Source organism: Typha latifolia, chromosome 4, assembly GCF_019914945.1.
Source record: "Typha latifolia isolate L0001 chromosome 4, TyphaL0001v2, whole genome shotgun sequence".
Classification (NCBI taxonomy): Eukaryota; Viridiplantae; Streptophyta; class Magnoliopsida; order Poales; family Typhaceae; genus Typha; species Typha latifolia.
Genome location: NC_133089.1, coordinates 16638503 through 16659536, shown reverse-complemented (window position 1 = coordinate 16659536; position 21034 = coordinate 16638503). Strand labels below are relative to the sequence as shown.

General features: G+C 37.6%; 3 protein-coding genes and 1 pseudogene across 5 annotated transcripts; 3 read left to right on the top strand and 1 right to left on the bottom strand.

Moving 5' to 3' along the window:
* Positions 1-497: 497 nt before the first annotated feature.
* On the bottom strand, positions 498-1206 carry LOC140785931 (dirigent protein 20-like; annotated as a pseudogene).
* Positions 1207-1483: 277 nt separating this feature from the next.
* LOC140785930 (uncharacterized) lies at positions 1484-5272 on the top strand. Of its 2 annotated transcripts, XR_012108533.1 has the most exons (6): positions 1530-2078; positions 3119-3271; positions 3360-3501; positions 3587-3828; positions 4359-4647; positions 4894-5272. XR_012108533.1 is itself a non-coding variant. In XM_073134039.1 (5 exons), the coding sequence occupies exons 1-5, from the start codon at positions 1638-1640 to the stop codon at positions 5098-5100; spliced, it is 1185 nt and encodes a 394-aa protein (XP_072990140.1). In that variant the 5' UTR covers positions 1484-1637; the 3' UTR covers positions 5101-5272. The 2 variants fall into 2 exon arrangements, 1 of the variants encoding a protein (XP_072990140.1); XM_073134039.1 differs by lacking the exon at positions 4359-4647 and having other exon boundaries at positions 1484-2078.
* Positions 5273-7630: 2358 nt separating this feature from the next.
* LOC140787163 (uncharacterized) lies at positions 7631-12838 on the top strand. Its single transcript, XM_073135945.1, has 9 exons — positions 7631-7667; positions 8041-10478; positions 10556-10639; positions 10942-11094; positions 11196-11359; positions 11434-11581; positions 11699-11821; positions 12037-12124; positions 12467-12838. Exons 2-9 carry the CDS (start codon positions 8049-8051, stop codon positions 12640-12642), a joined length of 3366 nt encoding a protein of 1121 aa, XP_072992046.1. The 5' UTR covers positions 7631-7667; positions 8041-8048; the 3' UTR covers positions 12643-12838.
* Positions 12839-13531: 693 nt separating this feature from the next.
* LOC140787164 (AT-rich interactive domain-containing protein 4-like) lies at positions 13532-20795 on the top strand. 2 transcript variants are annotated; one of them, XM_073135946.1, is made up of 15 exons: positions 13532-14319; positions 14408-14599; positions 15210-15263; positions 16025-16113; positions 16190-16466; positions 16566-16622; positions 17141-17172; positions 17363-17498; positions 18060-18233; positions 18499-19155; positions 19234-19371; positions 19485-19583; positions 19979-20079; positions 20173-20263; positions 20475-20795. In XM_073135946.1, the coding sequence occupies exons 1-15, from the start codon at positions 14173-14175 to the stop codon at positions 20598-20600; spliced, it is 2370 nt and encodes a 789-aa protein (XP_072992047.1). In that variant the 5' UTR covers positions 13532-14172; the 3' UTR covers positions 20601-20795. The 2 variants fall into 2 exon arrangements, with proteins under 2 accessions (XP_072992047.1, XP_072992049.1); XM_073135948.1 differs by having other exon boundaries at positions 14038-14319; positions 16199-16466.
* The last annotated feature ends 239 nt before the right edge of the window (positions 20796-21034 follow it).

Genomic DNA, 21034 nt, shown 5'->3' with positions numbered 1-21034 from the left:
AATTATGTTTTTTTATATTTATATTTGATAATATACATTTTCATATTTTGAATATATTTATGAATTCAAAGTTTTATTTTTTGGATTATGTGAAAAAGAGGATTAATGTTGCTTATATAATCAAATCATACAACAAGAAAAATGTTACAACTACCACATTTTTAAATCAAAATAAATATATAAAAAAAGTTTGATCGATAGAGAACTTACCCTCAAACAAATTACACATACTAAAATTTTTAAAATAAGAAAAACTAAACTAATTACAATTTGCTGTACTTACTAAGTAAGTCCATGAGTTTCCTTATTCAAAATCTGCACTCGAAGACATCTTTTGGGACGTAGAATTTTCATCGTAAATTACTCTTTATGTTTATGGTGGGTAAGATTCCAATCACCACCTATGGTCTAAATAACAGTTAATATCTTCATTTTCTTGTAATAGTTGAGACATCCAATAATAAGTACAAGAAAAATATCGTTAAAGAGGCATTCAATAAAGCAGACAAACTGAGGAAGAGATTTATTCAACTACTAAATCATCCGATAACAAACAAAGAAACCACAATACTGTTCAATAATGTATCACATAAAGAAAATAACAGTCACCGGCGTTGGCTGGCCGAGTACCTTCATTAAACTATACCCGCGAGCCATCCTAAACTTCCCAGTCCCTCCGACAATACTACGCTCGATAAAGCCGTCTAATTGCGTTCTCCCCATAATAGTAAGCGTGCTTCCGTTATACATCCCCTCCGAGAACACAAAGCTAAAAGCGGTAAGAAACGCCGACTTCTCCTTTCCCGCGTCGACGACGAACCCTTGGAATCATCCGAGAAACTTGGAGTTCGGATCCGATCCTTCTCGCAGGACGTCGTCGAGGATGCCGATGCTGCCGAAGGAGGAGTTGTTTAACGGGGATTTCACTACGGTGATGGCGGTGGCGCTCGGGCCGGTGAAGATCTCGTGGATGTAGAGGTGGAGGTGGGTCGACTTCTCTTTGATGGCGGCGGAGAAGGAGACGGAGGCAATGAGGAGGAGGAATGGGGTGAAGTTCTTCGAGGAGGAGGAGGAGGAGGAGGAGGCCATGGAGGAGTTTGAAGAGACGGTGGATTTGGTTTGATTCATTGGGGAGTGCAAATAATCCCTTTCGCCGCGTTGGAGAGTGGAGACTCCAATTTGGAGTAGGTGCAGCCGTACAGCGGTCGGTAGACTTCGCGTTAATATTCTTCTATCTCTTTTTCGCTTTTTTTGTTTCTTTAATTAATTATTTTTAGAGAACAGCGATCCTCTGCAGTCCTTGGCCCACATGTTGGGTCGATATTGGGCCAGATACTAGTCTAGGTTCAGTCGGGTCAATGTGGGCTTGGATCGGATCGATTCAAGTGTCCAAAATGAGGAGGTATTTTACAGTAAAAGGATGAAAATTAGGTGGTGATTTGCAAATTACCTTATTATTCAAGCAAAGTTTGCTTGCTATGCAAGTTGTTAACACGGTTGTAGTTTTAAAGAAGGTAATAATGGCTAACATACTTCTACTATATATTTTCAAAAAAGAACCACTTTTATCAATGTTTATTCTCGTCTAGGTTCTTTTTAGATTCTATTTATCGGGTAATTAGTAGATCTCCGCAGCGATGTGGTTGCGATCGGCTTCCTTCGTCCTCGACAAACGCTACCAAAACCACCACCCCTCCTCCTTTCTCCACGACCAGCTGGACGAATCCATGGACCCCACCACCGTCACCCAAAACGCGAACCCTAACCCTAATCCTAACATCTCCGCCTACTACCAGACCCGCGCCGAGCACCACGCCGTCGTCACCAGCGACTGGCTCGCTCAGGCCAAGGCCGCCGTCGGCCGGGAGCCCGCTGTGCCGGAGATCTCCGCCGCAGGAGGTGGCGCCGCCGCGAAGCCGTTTAGCGTCATCGACGAGTTCAACTACTGGAGGAAGAAGCCCGACCTCGCCGAGGCTGTGGCTGCCATCATGGCGCTGGCGGCCGTTATCAGGTCTAGCGAGGCCACCACCATGATGGAGCTCGAGATTGAGCTCAAGAAGGCGTCGGATACGCTAAAGGTGACGCCGTTTTCAAATAGTTGGGGAAAATATTTGTGTTTTATTTGTTATTTTTAGCTCAATTACATCTTGTGAAGTAATGGACAAAGAACCCTTTTTTTTCATAGATTTCCAACAGATTTCAAAAAGTTTGGAACATTATCTCTACAGCTGTTTTAAGTAGCGTCCTTTATTTGATAAGATGTTGAGCTGAATCATGGTAATCGTCACACCTGAAAGATTGCCTTATTAAGTTATTTCACATATTCAGATAGGAGAACTGCTTTCCACTTTCCCATCTGAGGTTGTAAGTGCATTCGGATATTTCCTTTGAACATGTAAATAGGATGTTATTGGTTCTTGGCCAAGCTTCTCTTAATTGATGCAAGTGGGATACTTCTTCTTGTATAATGTTTCTTTTTCTTTTAAACCTGTTAGTATCTTTTTGCAATCGTAATGTGCAATGTTTCTGGATCATTTGTTTTTGTTATGTTATTAGCGAATTTGATTCTGGTAACATGATGTTGAGAGAACTTTCTCATTACAGTTTGTGATAAGTAGAACTTTAATTAATCCACTTCTTATCTTACAACATGAAATATTTTGCCTGAAATGATTGATATGTATCCATACTTTTGTAAGTACTGCGGACTATCCTGGCTACTATGGTTATTAGTATTACTTGATGATATAATCATTGGGTTATACAAATTCTTTCTGAAGTCCTGTGCAAGTTTTCGTGTAAGCATTCTTCTTTGCAATCTTCAAGAAACTTCCTACTCTGTCCTGATGTCTGGTTCAATTAATCAGGGGTGAGATCCACCTTTAATGATTTAGAATGTCACATTTTGTTGGTTTTGATTTACAACTTTGTAAATTTATGACTCATGGTTTTATCTTGATCTTGTTGTTGATAGAGTTAATATAAAGTGTTCAGATTAAGAGTTACACTCTTGTTCCATGTATGGCAATTAGTCACAATTCAGACAGGTGATATACTGATATCATTATGTATTGCTGTCAATTAATGGTATTGACTCACATCCTTTCCACATTTGCAGTCATGGGATACTACCTCTATATCTTTGTCAGCTGGTTGTGATCTATTCATGAGATATGTTACCAGAACATCTGCGTTGGAATATGAGGACTTTGGTGCTGCAAGACTTCGTTTGATTGAGCGTGGGGAAAAATTTGGGGAGATTTCTCTAAAGGTCTGTCCTAACTTCTAATCTACAAATTACAGTTTCCCTTCTTTGGTTTGCTCAATGAACACTATTTACATGGAGATTCCATTTCCAGGCACGCAGAACTATTGCAATGCTTAGTCAGGACTTCATATATGATGGTTGTACAATTCTTGTCCATGGTTATTCTAGAGTGGTATTAGAAGTTCTGAAACTAGCGGCATCAAATAAGAAACTCTTCCGAGTTCTCTGCACAGGTCACTCTCCAACAAAAATTTTATTCATCTGTTTATTTTGTTAATACCAATCTCCATAGAAGTAATACATTATTTTCAAATGCAGAGGGAAGACCAGACAGGACGGGCTTAAGATTCTCAAATGAACTTTCAGCATTAGGTGTTCCTGTTAAGCTTCTAATTGATTCAGCAGTTGCATATGCCATGGATGAGGTTGACATGATATTTGTTGGTGCTGATGGGATTGTTGAAAGTGGAGGCATCATTAACATGATGGGAACATATCAAATTGCTTTAGTGGCTCATAGCATGAACAAACCTGTCTATGTAGCTGCTGAAAGTTATAAGGTGCTACTTTACATCTTGTATACACTTATATTCTTTTTAGACATTTGGTTTCATGGTTACAAGATGCTTGTGTTATTGCTCATCTAAACTTTCCACTACGTTTTGACAAACTTTGCCTTATTCATGAAAGTATCAGCATAATCTTATATTTGAAGGATGCACATGTCATAGGTAATATGCTGGACTTGATATATTCTAGTAGTTTTTGTACATCTTGAATTATGAGTAGTATTTCTTTTGTAGCTCTCTGAGATGTTAGCCTTATTGATATTATGTCAGTGCTGCTTCTTAGAGATAATGCAAATTGACCTTATGTTGAAAAGAACTTGTTTTCTGTGTTATATTTTAATTTATCTATGCATGTCCATGGATCCACATGAATTATGGGTGCATTTTATGTGGAGAGAATTTTTTTTAAGCCTCTTGTTTCTTTGTTCTCTATCCTCTTTCTTTTCCTTGCCTGATTTGTGTAGAAATGGTTTCAATTGGTATGCTTAAACTTTGGGATCTAACTTGGTTCTACAAATTAGATGCATGTCCCTTCAGATAGGAGTTGATCAAGTCCCAATCCCAAGTTAACCAGTGACTGTATGTACTCTAAGAGAGCAGAAGCACTTATATGTGGAAGCCAGTGGGTTTGGTGCCAGAAAAAGGCATTGAGCAGTGACAGACTAATTTCCTGTGTATTGTTTTAACAGTTCAAACACTTGCTGCTAATCAGCTAACGGCTGTGGTTTCCTGATTCTCACATAGTGTCACCACCTATCTATCGTCAACTGGATGTTGAGCTAGAATGATCTTTCATTTAGATTGTTGGGGGTATGCCTTATTGATACTCTTTTAATCAATATTTTTGGAACGCAACTATTTTGGCCTAGTGATCTCAATTTTAACTACTGAACCCATGATCTTGTGTCACTTTTGATATCTGAATTCCTGGTGCTATGTACTGGCATAGTGGACTCAATTTAAGTTAATCTCCATATATTCTTGTTTCATTTTATAAACTGGGGTTAATGATATTAGATATCAAGCATGCTGATTAATTTTGTGACAATTTTGCAGTTTGCGCGTCTGTATCCATTGGACCAGAAGGACCTAGAACCCGCTCTTCGTCCAATAGACTTTGGCGTCCCAATACCACCAGGAGTTGAGGTTGAGACATCTGCTAGAGATTATACTCCACCACAATACCTCACTCTCCTTTTCACCGATCTTGGTGCTCTAACACCATCGGTGGTAAGCGATGAGCTTATTCAACTGTACTTATGAATATGCCTTGGGAGTTGTTCCTTGCTGCTATTCTGTAGCTTAATCAACATGTAGGTTTTGCACTTGTAACATTCCTCTTTCATCATTCTTCAAGGGATATATGATGTTGCTACATTAACACTTTCTTGAAAGAGAGTGAGGAATGAAAAGGAGATGCATTCCTTGTGGTGAACTCATTGGGTTGCAATTCATAAAGTGGTGATTTTTGTGAGATGCCACTCTGAGACAGAGAGAGAGAGAGAGAGAGATATATATATATATATATATATATATATATATATATATATATATACACACATTCTTCTTTAGGCTTAACAGAGTACTTGATCATTTGTGAGAGATGTGATGCTTTACTTGTAAAATATTTTGCAGCAATTCAAATAGCATCACGGTATTCTGATAACTGCTCTAGTTATTCCTATCTTTCTGTCACTGATAAGATCTTCAAGAACTTGTAAGAAAGTTGGTCTATTTTTTCTTTTTTCTTTTTTCAAATCTAAATTTAAAGGTTCCACTGCATTCCCTTGCTTTGCTTGCACTGCTAGTCTGCTACTCATATCCAATTTGGATAAGAAACTGCTTACATGGTGGGGCCCACCAAGCATTTGTATTCCAATATGCCCAATCGTCAATCGAGCAGCCAATCACTACTAAGCAAACATAGTATACTAGGAGCTTTCTCTATTAGGATTTAGGAGTCTTTAGAATATGCTAATTTGCAAAAGAGTCGATTAACAAAAAAGATTAAATATCAGTGAAAAGCATCCATTTATTCCGATATAGCTAGATATATTATTGCTTCTTATATATCCTTAGCTCCTTCTTGGAAGGAGCTGGGCTCGGAGCTCTGCTACGTCCACGTCGGCAAACCGGTTCTCCGGTATCCAGTAACCCGTCTTCGGGTCTCTCATCCAGAATACCTCCTCCGCAGCAGCCTTAACTGCGTCAGCAGCTGCCATCTTCCTCTCGACCCTCTCCACAGCCATTGCGGCCGGCATATGCGCTTTTTCCACCGCCTTGCTGCAAAACCTTCGTCTGCAACCAAGAAAATATATCTTAGCATGAAGAAGAAGAAGAAGAAGAAGAAGAAGAAGAAGAAGAAGAAGAAGAAGAAGAAGAAGGTGTAAAGTATAAAACTTACGTGAGAGTGAAGAGCTTAGAGCTGCAACGCTTAGACATTGTAGAGAGAGAGAAGGGTGAGAAGAGTTAGAAGAGTAGAGAATTTAGTGAGGAGACTAGAGTTTACGAAGAGAATATTTATAGAGAAATAGAAGGCAAGGCTAATCTTCGTCGAACTTGCAATATCTATATCTATGCATGTGTAGGAATATTTCTTGACCCCTTTTTAATAAAGTCATTATAACGTTACATAATTAAAATCCTAACGGGGCTATGGTTCTTACTTCAATACAATTTTATTCCTAAAAAGGAGAGAGAATTGGAACTTCAAAATCCTTCTGCCTCATGCCTCACGAGAGGATCCGATTCCAACTAATATTTCTATCTGGTTTCTGCCTCACTAGCCCATCCTCACCTGTAGCAAATTAAAGACACCACAAATACTTTAAGATTGGAATAAGATGCTCGAGAGAAAAATAGAGACTTCCACATTTGGGCCAAAAGCTTTGTTCTATTCCATATTGTAGAATACTAAACGTGGCTTTGACCAGTCGGACAAAAGAACATTTTGCAACAGTTATAGATCATACCGTGAGGCACCACGTCAGCATGCAGATATGTTATGTGGCACCACCTCAGCATTATAACCCTATAAACTGGGAGCGTAGATTTAGCACGAGCCAGCTTGAATGGGTTTTTTCAATCAAATGTATATGATGATTCTACTCACATTCAAAAAAATAAAATATATGAGTCATATAGGTCATCACATACATGATGTGCGTTGGCATAAGTCATCAGATACGTACATGATGTGTTGGCACATATCTAATGATGAGTCTTAATCTAAGTCAAGATAGAATCTCTATCAAGAATCTACTTCATTAGAGCTTACAGTGCAAGGAACTTGCACTGACCAATCCAATCACTTTTTCGTGCATGGTAGGAAACATTGGTTATTATGGATTAATGTCGATTTCACCATAAGATGATAACCACTCCACGACTTCTGATGGTGACAAATTTAGACAATTTGACAATTAATTAATGGATTATTTGCACTTGCAATCACTTAAGCCACTTGAACTTATACCAATCTGAGTCAGTCTACTAGACCTGGCTCAAGCCACTTGAACTTATACCAACTGCCGCAAAAAACGACAGCCCAAATATTAAAAAGAAGATACCCTTGGCCTCAAAGATTTGTAACATCTATGATTGGAGTTTACTTTGTTGACTTGGTTATGCCTCAAATAAATATTGAATCCATCAATTTCTCTGATTAGGACTCTACCTGAATCAGTAAAACAAATGTTTTAGAGCTGACTCATTTCATAGTCATTTCAATTTTCAAATCGTTAAACCTTATAGTGATCTCTGTCTCTCTCTCTCTCTCTTTCTCTCTCTCTTAGGCCAAAGAAGCATAGTTCTAGCAAAGTACTACAGAGGTAAACCTTTTGTCCTTCTTTGTCATGAAAATATTTGATACTTTACATTAAACAGCAATGTCTATCTATTTTCATCAGAGATGAGAACACTTGAAATGAATAGGGGTGGTAGAGAACTTCTTCTTTCTTGATTTCATGATTGAATGCAATTTTTCAGAAATGGGCAAATGTGATATTGAATAACTATAGAGGATTGTTTCTTACTTTTGTTCTTGTTGAGCTTTACTTAGACTTCTTGCTGTACTGTAACCACTCTGCTACTACTAACAGTTCGCTGGAATTTTGGTCTTTCTTTTTAACCTTATGATTGATCAATTACATGAGCCATTTTGGTGTTTCTTTGCATATAAGTTGATGGAGCAAACTGTTGCAGGCTAAACTATGGAGTGGTCAAGGAATTTTAGACCATATCCTTATGATCCTTCAAAGATAAGAAGTGAAGGCTTTGGCTCACCAAGCCAGATGTTTTCGCAAGGTCTTCCATCAAGTTTCACCAGCAGCAATCCAAGACTTCCATTGTTCTTTGTTACAAGTGGTGTTAGGCAAATACTGAACTACTCCTTTCAGACTGGTGAGGAGTTTGCTCTTGAGTTTATGAAAGATAAAGCTGAATCCAGAAAGCCTTCTGCTCCGAATGGTAATCAAAGGGGAATGCGAGTTATGTCTCATCTCGGACTGACAAGCCAATCAGATATGCCAATGCTTACATCTGAAGAAGAAGTCGAAAACAAGGAAACGCAGAAGATGAAGTTTCTTTGCAGTTTCGGTGGCAGATTTTTACCGCGACCGAGTGATGGAAAAACGAGATATGTTGGAGGTGAAACTCACATTCTTCAAGTGAGCAAGATTATGTCATGGCAAGAACTTGTGCTCAAGTCAAAGAAGTTATACAATCAAGTTAACACAATTAAATACCGACTGCCTGATGAGGATCTTAATGTTCTAATATCAGTATCCTGTAATGAAGACTTGCATCACATGTTTGAAGAATGCAGTGTTCTACAAGATTGTGAACAGAAGCCCAGGATGTTCCTATTTTCCGTAGAAGATAACAGAGACGTGCATTTCAGTCTAAAAAGCACAGATGCTGATTTGGAGAGACAATACTTGATTGCAGTCAACGGCATGGAGCGATCAGGTGAAGGTTCCAGTCACCATGGCTTCCCAAGTGCATCTGGCAGTGACTTTGATTCATTAATTTTCGAAATTGACTGCGTCAAGGCGAGCAAGGATGATACCTGTTCAGCTTCAGCATATGACGGGCAGTCTACTGGTGGTCTAATGATTCCTTCAAAGAATTCCTCTAAAGACATACATGAGAATATATCTGCTAGCTTTGGCACTCATTTGAACAATCAAGACCATTTAGCACTCCACGACAATGGCGACAAGCACTCGTATTCCACCACCCATCATCAAGATAATCTCTACAACAAAGTCAGGAAATTTCAGCTTCCTGCATCAGTGCCATCTGAATTCCAGTATACTACTAAGCGAGAACCAGGTAGAAATACTGCGTCGAAGCCACTCCATGAGCCATCATTTAGTCTTAAATATGTGGCTGAAGGGATGCAAGGTGTCACAAGAACTCAGGATCAAGAAGTATCAAGAGGAGAGGTCAAATCAATAGATAATGTTGCGTTCCGTCAGGAGAGTGAACCTGACAAAATTCGATATTCTGACCGCAAGTTGTTCATGCCAACAATGCAGCTTAAACCTTCAGTCTCCAACTACCTGCAAGCTGAAGTAACTAATGCTACTTATGCCCCACATTTTGTAACTTCTTCAAATTACTCTATGAAACATCAAGAGCTTGAACAGGTTTCGTCACCAATTGATGTTAATACTGCTAAGAATTCTCAATCCAATGAGCACTCTAAATTTGAGGTTAATTTATGTGGTCCTCCACGGGTCTTTCATACCGAATCGCTCATTAACTTATCAAAGTCTGATGGTTCAATTGGTTCACAACAACTTGTACCTAACAATGATCACCTTTCAGCTCAGCAATCAATTGGCGAACCTGTTGATCCTTTGCCTCATGTTGAGAAATCTGATCCAGAGCATTCGATATTGCTTTTTCCTGATGATAGAAGTAATACTAAAAGCATGAAGTGGATCTGGGATGATCCTGAATGGAGGAAACTTTTAGGCAGTTCTGCATCTACTTGGGACACAGACATGAGAGTTCAAGCTACTGGTGATGAGATAACCACCAAGTCCATTCATTCAACTGAACCAATGGAAGATCCTCCAACTCATACTTGTGCTGAGAGCTACAAGGGAGGTGTGTCCCAAGAAGTATCTTCTGCATTTACTATGGCAAGCAATGATACTCTTAGTGATACCAATAATAAACTTGTTCCAGATGTCCCTCAACTTTCCTCAAAGGCTCGAAGGTCTAATGAATTGTCAACCGTAAAAATGCTGCACAAAGATGATACATGTGCTAGCTTGAACTCAAAGAACCATGACCACCGATCAGTTAACGACACGATGGTTACAAATGATGATCATAATGATAACTCTTCTCTAAGCAATAGAGTTGATGAAGGTGTCTCTACTCCATGTCCTTCTACATCTTCGAGAAACAAAGTAGCTGATCCGTTAGTTGGTTATGCTGAACAAACGCGAGAAGAATATTCTAGCACACTGAAGCAAGACGCAGACATGACGCAACAAAGCCATAATCTATCGAAAGCTACGTGGCCTCATTGGCTGGAATTGGATGATGTCAGTATTGGTTTGTCGACTGTAAACCAACCACAAGAAGTTACAGAGGATGCTATGGCACATATTTTGGGGATTGAGGTAGATTTCTTCTTCTTGAGCTTTGTGTTTATATCCACAGTTGGAGCTTTACATATTCTGATATGTTTTACCTATAGGATAATGAACCTGACAGTGGTGATGAAATGAGTCCAGAAGCGATCGATGCTCTCGAAAGAGATCTTGATCTAAGTGACCTGCAAGTATGTTTCTAGGATCATATATGCTCTGCATTTGCATGAATCAGAGCACTTTGCATTGATGAACATGCATATCAGCTTACATAGTAAATTGCCTGGTATCACGTGCTAGTATACAATGTACTTAAATGCTTCAAGATCGGAGCATGGAAGAGTAGATAATAATTATGCACATCTAGAATGGATCAAATTTTCTATGCATTTGACTAATTGGTGATGGCATCCAACAACTCTAACCAACATCGAGTACATTGAACTTTAGAACGTCACATTTCTTGAACTGTGTATTATTTGAGAATTAGCAGATTATAAAGAATGAGGATCTTGAAGATCTGCGAGAGCTAGGTTCTGGTGCATTTGGAACTGTCTATCACGGGAAATGGAGGGGCACAGATGTGGCTATTAAGCGGATAAAGGACATCTGCTTTTCATATCAATCATCTCAGACAGATAAGTTGGTAAGATTCTCATGGTCTCAAATCATTTTTTTGCTCCCATAAGAAGTTAGAGAAAATGCAGACAAACAAACATATTCTATGACAAATTGCTCCTGCTCCAGACTTCAGAATTTTTGCGCGAAGCAGACATTCTTTCAAGGCTTCACCACCCAAATGTCGTAGCCTTCTATGGAGTCGTGAAAGATGGGCCTGGCGGAAAATTAGCAACCGTGACAGAATTTATGGTCAGTGGGTCTCTTAAGAAAGTTCTACTACGCAAAGACAGGTACATCCTCCTTCATAACTCCTTCAATTTTCTGTCCTTCAATCAGCATTTAATACTTGTATTGTTTATTACAGATATCTTGATCGCCGTAAGCGTTTAATGCTTGCAATGGATGCAGCTATTGGAATGGAATACTTGCACTCTAAGGATGTCATTCATTTCGATCTGAAATGTGATAATTTGCTTGTCAACTTGAAGGATCAGTCACGTCCAATTTGTAAGGTAAGTTGCATCTTCATATAAGTCTTCAATCTTTAATCAATTCGATGCTTTTATGACGACGCGTTGTGATACTAAGTAAAATCATGATAAATATAGTCCTAATGAATGTTAATCCAGGTAGCTGATTTTGGCCTGTCGAGAATGAAATTAACCACCATGGTTTCTGGTGGTATGAGGGGAACACTTCCATGGATGGCTCCAGAGCTGTTGACTATCAATAAAAGCAAGGTGTCTGAAAAGGTATTAACAGAACTCTTCTAACCATGAACTAGATTCCTACATGTTATAGTAATGAACTCTTCGCAACCGTTAGCATGAAGCATTTTCTATTGACTGTTTCATTTTCTACAGATAATAAATTTCATGTTTTTATTGGTGTACAATTTGTATGAACAAATAAAACCTTATAGAGGGTTTGCTAAATTTAGGTGCTCTTCTTTCACAATTACCTACAGGTTGACGTATATTCATTTGGCATTGTCATGTGGGAAATTCTCACTGGTGATGAGCCATATGCTGATATGCACACTGGGGCAGTCATAGGTAAGCTCAAGAAATTGTAATCGTTTATCTTAAACGTTTGGCGAATTCATACTTAAGAAATATAAATATTAGCTTCTCTTTCCACTCTCAGATATCTATGACTCTATAAACAACTGATTGAAATGTGTATTGAGAAAGTAGTAATACAGAAAAGAATTTGCCATGCTTAAAATTCATATCAGAATAGCTCCTCTTTCTCCTAGGTGAGTATTCATATGCTCATCAAAGTACTTATTTTACACACATTATCTTCTTATACCCTTGCATGAACAGACAACCAATCATATAATCGAATTTGATATCATCTTGGTAGTTACTAATGAATCTGAGCATTATAAACAGGAGGTATTCTGAGTAACACACTGAGGCCACTTGTGCCAACTTCCTGTGATGTCGAATGGAGGAAAATAATGGAGAATTGCTGGTCAGACAATCCGGAGCAACGACCTTCCTTCACGCAGATTGTGATCCATCTGCGATCTATGTTGGAAGTTTGTCAAGCCAGATCTGTCAATTAATGCAAACTACACATCCTTGTATCAACTGCACTATTGCAACTCTGATACCTGTTTGATTAAACTGTTTCATGGCTTAATTTCTTTCTTGATTGGTGTTGTTGTCCTTGTATTAGGCTTGGCCTCCTGTTCATATATATATTTTTTAATTTCCAGACAAGTTTGCAGAAAGAAATGACACTCTTATTGAAGTCTGCAATTATTTTCTTCTTGTACTTGTACTTGGAGTTGGCTCAAAATAGTTGATATTTTGTATGGTAGTTAATATTTTTCACGGTTGCATATAATACTGTCACAGGATAACTATTTTTTTGTTTTTCTTAAGTGATAAAAATAGCTCATGTAAGAGAAAAGCCAAATTATTAATTTATAACATTTAAGAGTATTTTCTTCAGCTTCTTTTTTTTTTTTCTTTTCTTGATGAGAGAATATAATCTTTGATTGGGTAAAACTATAAATTTTCCAACTAATAGTTTATAGTTTTCACTGTTTTGTTATGGCACGTGTTCCCCAAACTTCTGCACGTGCGCCTTAGGATTCCAGCATCCTACGAACATCTTTTCTTTTTTTTTTCCCCTCTCAAAATCAAACAAATAAATAAATAAATAAAAGAGATCCAAATCTCAAATCAAACAACAGATCAGAACCATCCGAGAAAATAAAAGAGCTAATGATCTATTGCAAACTGGGAGTACTACCAATCATGAATCGAATCAAGGCACCAAAGAAAAAGGAAAAGGGTCGGAGAAATTATCCGAAACCCAACTTCCAATTCCTTGGAAAAAACAAACTTATTTCGATTTTAATAAGAATTCTCTCTCGCCACCTATCAAAATCCCACCTTTACATTTGCTCTTCTCTTATTTCTCCTTAATTCTATTCGTCGTAGTACAGAACCGTAGTTGAATAGTATATTGTTGTATTCAAACGAGTTATTGTCACGGATCTTCGAATCTTCGCATCAGTCCCCACCCTTCTAATCCTGCTCTTTATCTGGATTTTCCCATTAAATTTTATTATATTTTCGGGGTGATGGATTCTTTAATAACTATCTTCCTTTGTTCCTTTAGGATTCGGATTTGTTTGCCGGTTTCGGCAACCGATAGATTTCTGCGCTGTTCTTTGACTCCGCGTGCGCAAGTTAGTCTTTTGGGTTGGTTTGGGTGGTGGGTTTATAACTCTTGATAGAGATAAATTTATGGTTTTGATTTGTTTTTATGTGTGTGATTGTAAGGAGAAGTCGTCCTGCTAGGGTTTGTTTCCCCTTTTGTGATTACTTTACTCTTTGTCTCTCCTCTTCGCCTTCTTCTTTGTTTCCTGCTCTTCTTCTTCTCGATAGACGTTTTTCTGGGTCAAATCCGATAGATTTCTCTATTGGGTCGGTGAGTTTTCGTCGATTTATCAAGTGGGTAGTCTTTATTTTCGACTATACGGGGAATTCTTGGGGCTGTTAATGGTGGAGATTTTGATTTGGTACAAGAAAAAAATGAGAAGGTGAAGCATACGATTTATCTCTTTTTTTGTTATGCAAGCATGATGCTCCAAACTCAAGGTTTTGCGAGGCAAAATTGTAGACTCCTCGCAGTATTGTGTGGGAAGTTTGTAGATAGAAGAAGGCAGGAACTGAAACAATGCCCTTCATATCCTTTCCCGGAGCTTGTTTCCTCCGGGCGCCTTGAGGTTCGTGTTTTGAAATCACAGGTACTTGAAATTGATTTCTGTAGTCAGTTGTCCAATAATGTTTGCGGTCATGATTGACTTTTTGTAGGTTCATGTGCTTGTTAATCCAACAATTGATAAGTTCAGGGATGCTCAGGCATCGGTAGAGCCAAATTTGTTGTATGTTCAGGGAGAACAATTGGAGTGCGAAGAAGAAATTGGTTCCCTTGTTTGGGGATCGGTTGATGTCTCGGAGCCTGAAATGTTTTGCTCTCTTATTAGTCCTTCATTACCTACAATAGTAAGAACTTCTGCAATCTGTAGTAGTTATATTCTTTTTTTTTACCTTGTTAGACAGTTCTTAATTAACTTTTCGACCATTTGAATCTAATAGTTGTCAGCAGAGGGATGTACAGATTGTCAGATATAATTTTTCTAAGATTCTCTTGAAGTTATTTTAACATCCTATAATCAGATAAGTGATTTTGTGTCTTGTGTGACTTGCAATCCTACAAATTGCACCTCAATGGAGAAAATGAAAATGTTCTGTTGCATACATGGTTTTTCTTCTTCTTCTTCTTTATTAGACGTACAAAGTTAGGATGATGAAAATATACTCAGTTAGTTATATTCAATATGCGTGATTTTATTTTATTGTAAGTTTGGAAAGATGCAATTTCAATGTACCTTTTTCTTGTTGCTTCAACTGTGCTGGTCTGTTCTTCACCTTTGCTCACATTAGAGTTGAAAATGCTTGCACACCACTCTTTCTTTTTTTCCTCTGTATTATTGCAATTTCATTGCACATCAAGGAATTGGCATATACTCCTTGTAGGTGTTCTTAGCATGAAATTTCACATAGATATTCTGGGAAATAATTTGACATTTGGCCCTCTATAATGTGGTTGCAGGTTTATTTGGAGGTCCCGAACGGAGATAAAATTGCACAGGCTCTTCACTCAAAGGTGAACAAATAGTCTTATGCTTCTCCCTCTATTATGTGTTAGATTTTTCTCAATTTTGATATTAAGAGCTGGATCAGTTTGGACCCTTTCATAGGATTCTTTTGTGCAATTCTGTGACAGCATGTCATTGCTCTAATGCACGACACTTTCCCTGTTCTTGTGAAATTTTGCAGTAACAAGTGTACTAGAATCTGCTGTAACTTTGCTCAAAAATTTTACTGGACATCCTCAATGACATTTTTTTTAGGACTGAATTTTTTTTTGTTCACATTCAATGCATGATATTACCAGGCTACGTTGTCAAGTTTTAAATAGGATTTTTAAGAATTCATCAGATCAGGTTCAATCATGGATCATGGTGTTTCTTTGCAATATGTTTATAAGATGAAGTAATGACGTCTATTTTAAGAAGAATTGATGAATATTGTTTCCCTCAGAAAATTGTTAAATATCTTACTTTTCCATAAATCAGTTTACTCTTGATCATAAATGTGAATATGCTGAAGTAATTTCCAAGCTCTGAGATATACAAACTGTAGAAGGGAAGTATCAACTTTATGAAATTCATTTCCACTTGCATATCTGTATGCATTTGGTAGTGCTGAGGTGGGTGGTGTACACCTCCATGTATTTGGTTTCAATGTAATCGTTTTATTTTCTCTTTGACAGTAGATATGTTATCTTTAGGAAATATCTTGTGGAGAGTGGCACCACATTATTAAATAATCAAAATCCTAATACAACTTATTCTTGCTAATCAGGGTGTCCCGTATGTCATATATTGGAAGAATGCATTTTCATCTTACTCAGCTTCTCAGTTTTGCCAAGCATTGACTTCTGTTGTACAGAGGTATCACGTTTTGCTTCTGCTACCATTTTGTTCTGAAATTTTCTACAATCTGATTTTTGGCTAATTGTTTTTGTAGTTCATGTAGCCATACATGGGATGCATTTCAACTAGCGCATGCATCTTTCCGGCTATTTTGTGTACGAAACAACCATGTGTTGCCAGTTAATAGCCAGAAAGCTAGTGGAAAAGTTGGGCCGCATCTGCTGGGGGATGCTCCTAGAATTAATATTGCTCTTCCAGAAAAGTCTTTAGAGGAACAAGAAAAAGATTCATCTGATGCCCTTCCTGCAATAAAAATATACAATGATGATGTGGATGTGAGATTTCTTGTTTGTGGGGTGCCCTGCACATTGGTATGCTGAAGTTTCTATTTTCCTGTACAACATTCAAGTTTATTTAGCTGCTTTCTTATATTCATATGATGACATGCAAAACGTTATCCTCCTTTCCAGGATGCCTGTCTGTTGGGCTCTTTGGAAGATGGCCTTGGTGCCCTTCTAAACATTGAAGTAAGTGCCCTGAATCTTGTGTTAGTACATATTCTGCTGGGCAAAAGATTCATTAGGTGTACCATTCTTTGTATTTTGGATTTGTTACATAGTTCCATCTCGCAGTTTTTCTTGGATGCTGTCCTTGTTTTCTTTCTTGTTTTGTCCGCGGCGAAAGTGGAGAGAACACACAATAACACACATATATACATAGATGCTCATTACAAACTGAATATGCTGTTTGTTAGATGATGACAATTACAATGCATAATTATAGTCTGATACAATCTTTAATAGTCATCTCTACTTTTACTGCAGGAGAAGCTATAGATTATTATCTTTGTGCATCAATATGTTTACTAATTAATTCCTTAAGTTGAGATGTGTCAGTTTCTAAAGAATAGAGATAATTCACTGTTTTTATTGTCACACCAGATACACTTTTGTCTTCTTTTATTTTTCCATCTTTTATTCATTAAAAACTTGAAATTGTTTATTGTTCTTTACATAGTTTCATATGTCTCTTTTTCTTGCTTCAGATTCGTGGGAGCAAACTTCAAAATCGAGTAAGGTATGCTTAACAAAATTTTGCTTCCACTGATTTCAACTTTTCACCTGTATATGCTCAATGGCTTATTTAAGTGTGGTACTTGCAGAAGAGTGTCATATATTCATGTGCTCAATTCAGTGAAATTCTTTAAAAAAGTTTATTCTTTTGCTAATGCCGCATCGGTTGATCGATTGTAACTAATATTTGATAGTGCTGCACCTCCTCCTCTTCATGCTGGGGCATTATCTCATGGAGTGGTGACAATGCGGTGTGACCTCACTACTACTAGTTCTGCCCACATCTCACTCTTGGTGTCTGGCAGTGCACAGATTTGTTTTGATGATCAGGTAAAAGGTCAAATGTTATTATACTTGTTTACTTGTTAACCTTTTAAGTTTTAGCCCCCATTTTGTTCCTGGTTAGGGAATTCCCTATTCTAGTTTAAGCAATTCTATAATAGATTGTAATCGAACATCAAATTATTAAATACTATTTAAATTATTCCACACATAAGCTCAATTATAATTTTACCCTATTTGACTAAATTTATTTCACATGGCATGTCAAAGATTCTTACACCTCTCTCCTATCACTCATATATTTTATTTCTTACTCAAGTATGTATTCCATAACTACACAAAATAAGAACACTCTAATTTAAATTTATATATTAAATCAAGGGGTTTTGAGTTTATTTTCATTTCTTATTTATGCTTTTATCTCAATTTTATATCACATCAAAAGTAATTATTGCACCACTTTTGTAGTTTACAATTAAATACCATATTTTCTTATTCTAGATTAGAGATACAATTTTAAGAGTAAAAAAATTAAATAGCTACTCTAGATTTTTCCTAACTTGAAAAACAGGGCCATACTGAATATTACCTACTTTTCTGATTGCACAGCTTTTGGAGTGCCACATAAAAAATGAACTCATTGAGAACAGTCAGCTAGTTCATGCTTTCCCGGGCTGCAATGATAGCAAGTCAGATTTGTCCGAACCTCTTCGTTCTGTTTCTATAGCTTGTGGGGCATCTGCATTCGAAGTTTGGATGACAGTTCCTTCTTGGGCTGCTCAGGTTGATTTATTGCTTTCTTGAATTTTATATTTCTATTATTTGCGTAAATTTAGTAGATATATCTATTGTTTTGAATGATGAACCTTAATGAGTTCTACATGTTACCATCACCAATAATTGAACACATTAGGAGATCCATTGGTGAAAAAGAAAAATATGGCTGCTCATTTCATGTGTTTATGGTATCATTTAGCTGCTTACTATATCGTCTCACAGGGTGGCATAATTAGTGTTAGCTTCAACTTTCAATGATGATATGGTACAGGTCTTGAAACATCTTGCACGTGAAGTTACTTACCGTAGCTTGGTTACGCTAGGCATTGCAAGTATTGAAGGTATTTCTGTTGCTTCCTTCGAGAAAGAAGATGCGGAATGCCTTCTTTTCTTTTGTTCCAGGCAAGAGAAGGACTTGTGCTTGCAAGATGCTGTGCTTTCTCGTCTGCCTTCTTGGTCTTCCTCTTTTGTGAGAAAAAGGTCGAGATCAATGTCACAAACAAGACTCCTAATGGGTAGTAATAATGTAAGTGAAAGCGAGATGACTCTTCGAAAAGATGATCAGGCTTTTAAGAAGGAAGTGATGTTGGTGGAAGGGACTTGTATGCCTTCCACACCAGTTACTCGGAGATTGAAGGTTGCTGCATTGAAGCCCATTCGTCACTCTCGGCAGCTGAAAATGCTGCCCTTTTCAGGAGTTCCTGAAACTTATACATATGATGAATTTCATGCAAAGCCTGACATGCCAATTGTACCTTCCACGAAGCATAATACACCTCCCTCAAAGCCTAAAATCTTTCGCACTGCTCCAGCAATACAGAGAAAATCCATCTCAAGTTCACCACAAATGAAGCAAATAATTTCCTTAAATACTCTGCCAATGAAGAAGCATGAGTGTGACAGATGCCCTATTCGAGTTTGCTCTGAAGTAAGTCTCTGTTTGTCCTTGTATTGTGCTAATGAGAATGCAAATTTGTTTAACTGTCTTCTTTTCTATGTCCACCAGGATGAATTCATGAAAGATGTCATGCAGTTTCTTACTCTTAGGGGTCATAAACGTCTTGTTCCACAAGGAGGATTAGTAGAATTTCCTGACGTTATACTCAATGCAATGCGCCTTGACCTGTTCAATTTGTATAAAGAGGTCTGCTTTTGCTGTCAATCACAAATAAAGAATAACTTGGATTTCTTGGTCTGGGCAATCTTCCTATTAAAGAGAATGTGAACTAATTAGTCAGATTCAATCTTCCGGTGTAGGTGGTTTCAAGAGGAGGGTTTTATGTTGGGAACGGGATAAATTGGAAAGGCCAGGTTTTTCCAAAGATGCGCAACCATACTGCTTCAAACAGAATGACTGTGAGTATTTTGTAAAGATCCCTAGTTTATGTTGCTATTTCATGCATTAAGTAGTTTACTTAAGAGAGATGGAAATAGAAGTTTGCAACATGGTGATATGAAGACTATCATATCTCCTAGATAGAGCTGAAAAGTGAAAAAAGACTAATGTACTCAACCAACCAGTCAGGACTTGGAATTTGTTAGTATGATCATAGAAAGGAAAAGGAAACCGATTCTGGCACAGTGAACAACTGTTGTACTGAGCAGCTTGTCTCTTTATAAAGCCCTGCACCTCTAATCTGGCGTAGCACCTGAATCATAGGATGCTAATTTAAACTTTCAATTTGTATGTTGGAGATCAACTGCACGCATGATTGAAGCTTCGTTTACCTTATTCTCTTTACCAATCTCAGGGTGTTGGCAATACATTAAAACGGCATTATGAAACTTACCTCTTGGAGTATGAACTAGCACATGATGATGTGGATGGAGAGTGTTGCTTACTATGTCACAGGTTAGTACTTTGTGGTTCATGATTTCCTGTGTATGTTCATGTTTGCTTCCTTATGTACACTCTCTTCATGGTGACGCTTGCATATTCTTACAGTAGCGCTCCTGGAGACTGGGTGAACTGTGGCTTATGTGGTGAATGGGCACACTTTGGTTGTGACAGACGGCAGGGTCTTGGTGCTTTTAAGGTTCAAATTTGCAGAAGCCCAAATTTGATTTACAATTCATTCCTTTGCTCTTCTTTGCCTCCTCCATATTATAGATTTAGAAAACTTTTAGATCTTTTAACTTCCATGCTTCACACATGAACACTTTAGCCATTATTTTTTCGTGTTAAGAATTTGTAGTAGTCGAAGTAATATTTTCGACAATTTAACCAACGGTTTCACATTACAACAGGACTATGCAAAGACTGACGGTTTGGAATATATATGCCCACAGTGCGGCCTAACGGATTCTAAGAAGAAATCAAGGAAGGCGGTGAATGGATTTTCCAATACATTGATACTTCCTCAGCATGCTTAGTTTCTTTCTTTTTTTCCCCCATTTCCCTGTAATCTCTTCTTTTGCCTAATTTCTTTCTTCTTTCAGAGAAAGCTCCAATTTGTTAGGGCTTATAATATAGACATCATTCGTTTCTATTAATGCTAGGCTGATCCCTTTTTTGTAACTCTTCATCAACAATGCAGAAGCAAAGTACAAGAAAATGTTTACTTACAACTCTTCTTTTTGGGGAAACAAAAAAAATTACTCTAATCTGCCCTATATGATTGCATAGGATCCATATGGTGGTGCTATCTATATCCTTATTTTGGAGTTTGGTTAGAAAATAAAAATGAAGTGTAAGGAGAACTCAATCATTTTATCTTCTTCTTTTTTTTTCTTGTTCCATATGGAGTTAAAGATTTTATCCTTTTATACAACTTCACAAAATAGCTTAAATGAAGCACAGTAAATAA

Bases quoted from the DNA above. Each gene is read 5' to 3' on its own strand.
- LOC140785930 (XM_073134039.1), top strand. From the start codon at position 1,638: ATGTGGTTGCGATCGGCTTCCTTCGTCCTCGACAAACGCTACCAAAAC. The intron at 2,079-3,118 runs GTGACGCCGTTT...CCACATTTGCAG, and splicing joins AGGCGTCGGATACGCTAAAG to TCATGGGATACTACCTCTAT. The intron at 3,829-4,893 runs GTGCTACTTTAC...ACAATTTTGCAG, and splicing joins TAGCTGCTGAAAGTTATAAG to TTTGCGCGTCTGTATCCATT.
- LOC140787163 (XM_073135945.1), top strand. From the start codon at position 8,049: ATGGAGTGGTCAAGGAATTTTAGACCATATCCTTATGATCCTTCAAAG. The intron at 10,479-10,555 runs GTAGATTTCTTC...TTTTACCTATAG, and splicing joins CACATATTTTGGGGATTGAG to GATAATGAACCTGACAGTGG. The intron at 11,822-12,036 runs GTATTAACAGAA...AATTACCTACAG, and splicing joins AAAGCAAGGTGTCTGAAAAG to GTTGACGTATATTCATTTGG.
- LOC140787164 (XM_073135946.1), top strand. From the start codon at position 14,173: ATGATGCTCCAAACTCAAGGTTTTGCGAGGCAAAATTGTAGACTCCTC. The intron at 15,264-16,024 runs GTGAACAAATAG...CTTGCTAATCAG, and splicing joins CACAGGCTCTTCACTCAAAG to GGTGTCCCGTATGTCATATA. The intron at 20,264-20,474 runs GTTCAAATTTGC...ACATTACAACAG, and splicing joins AGGGTCTTGGTGCTTTTAAG to GACTATGCAAAGACTGACGG.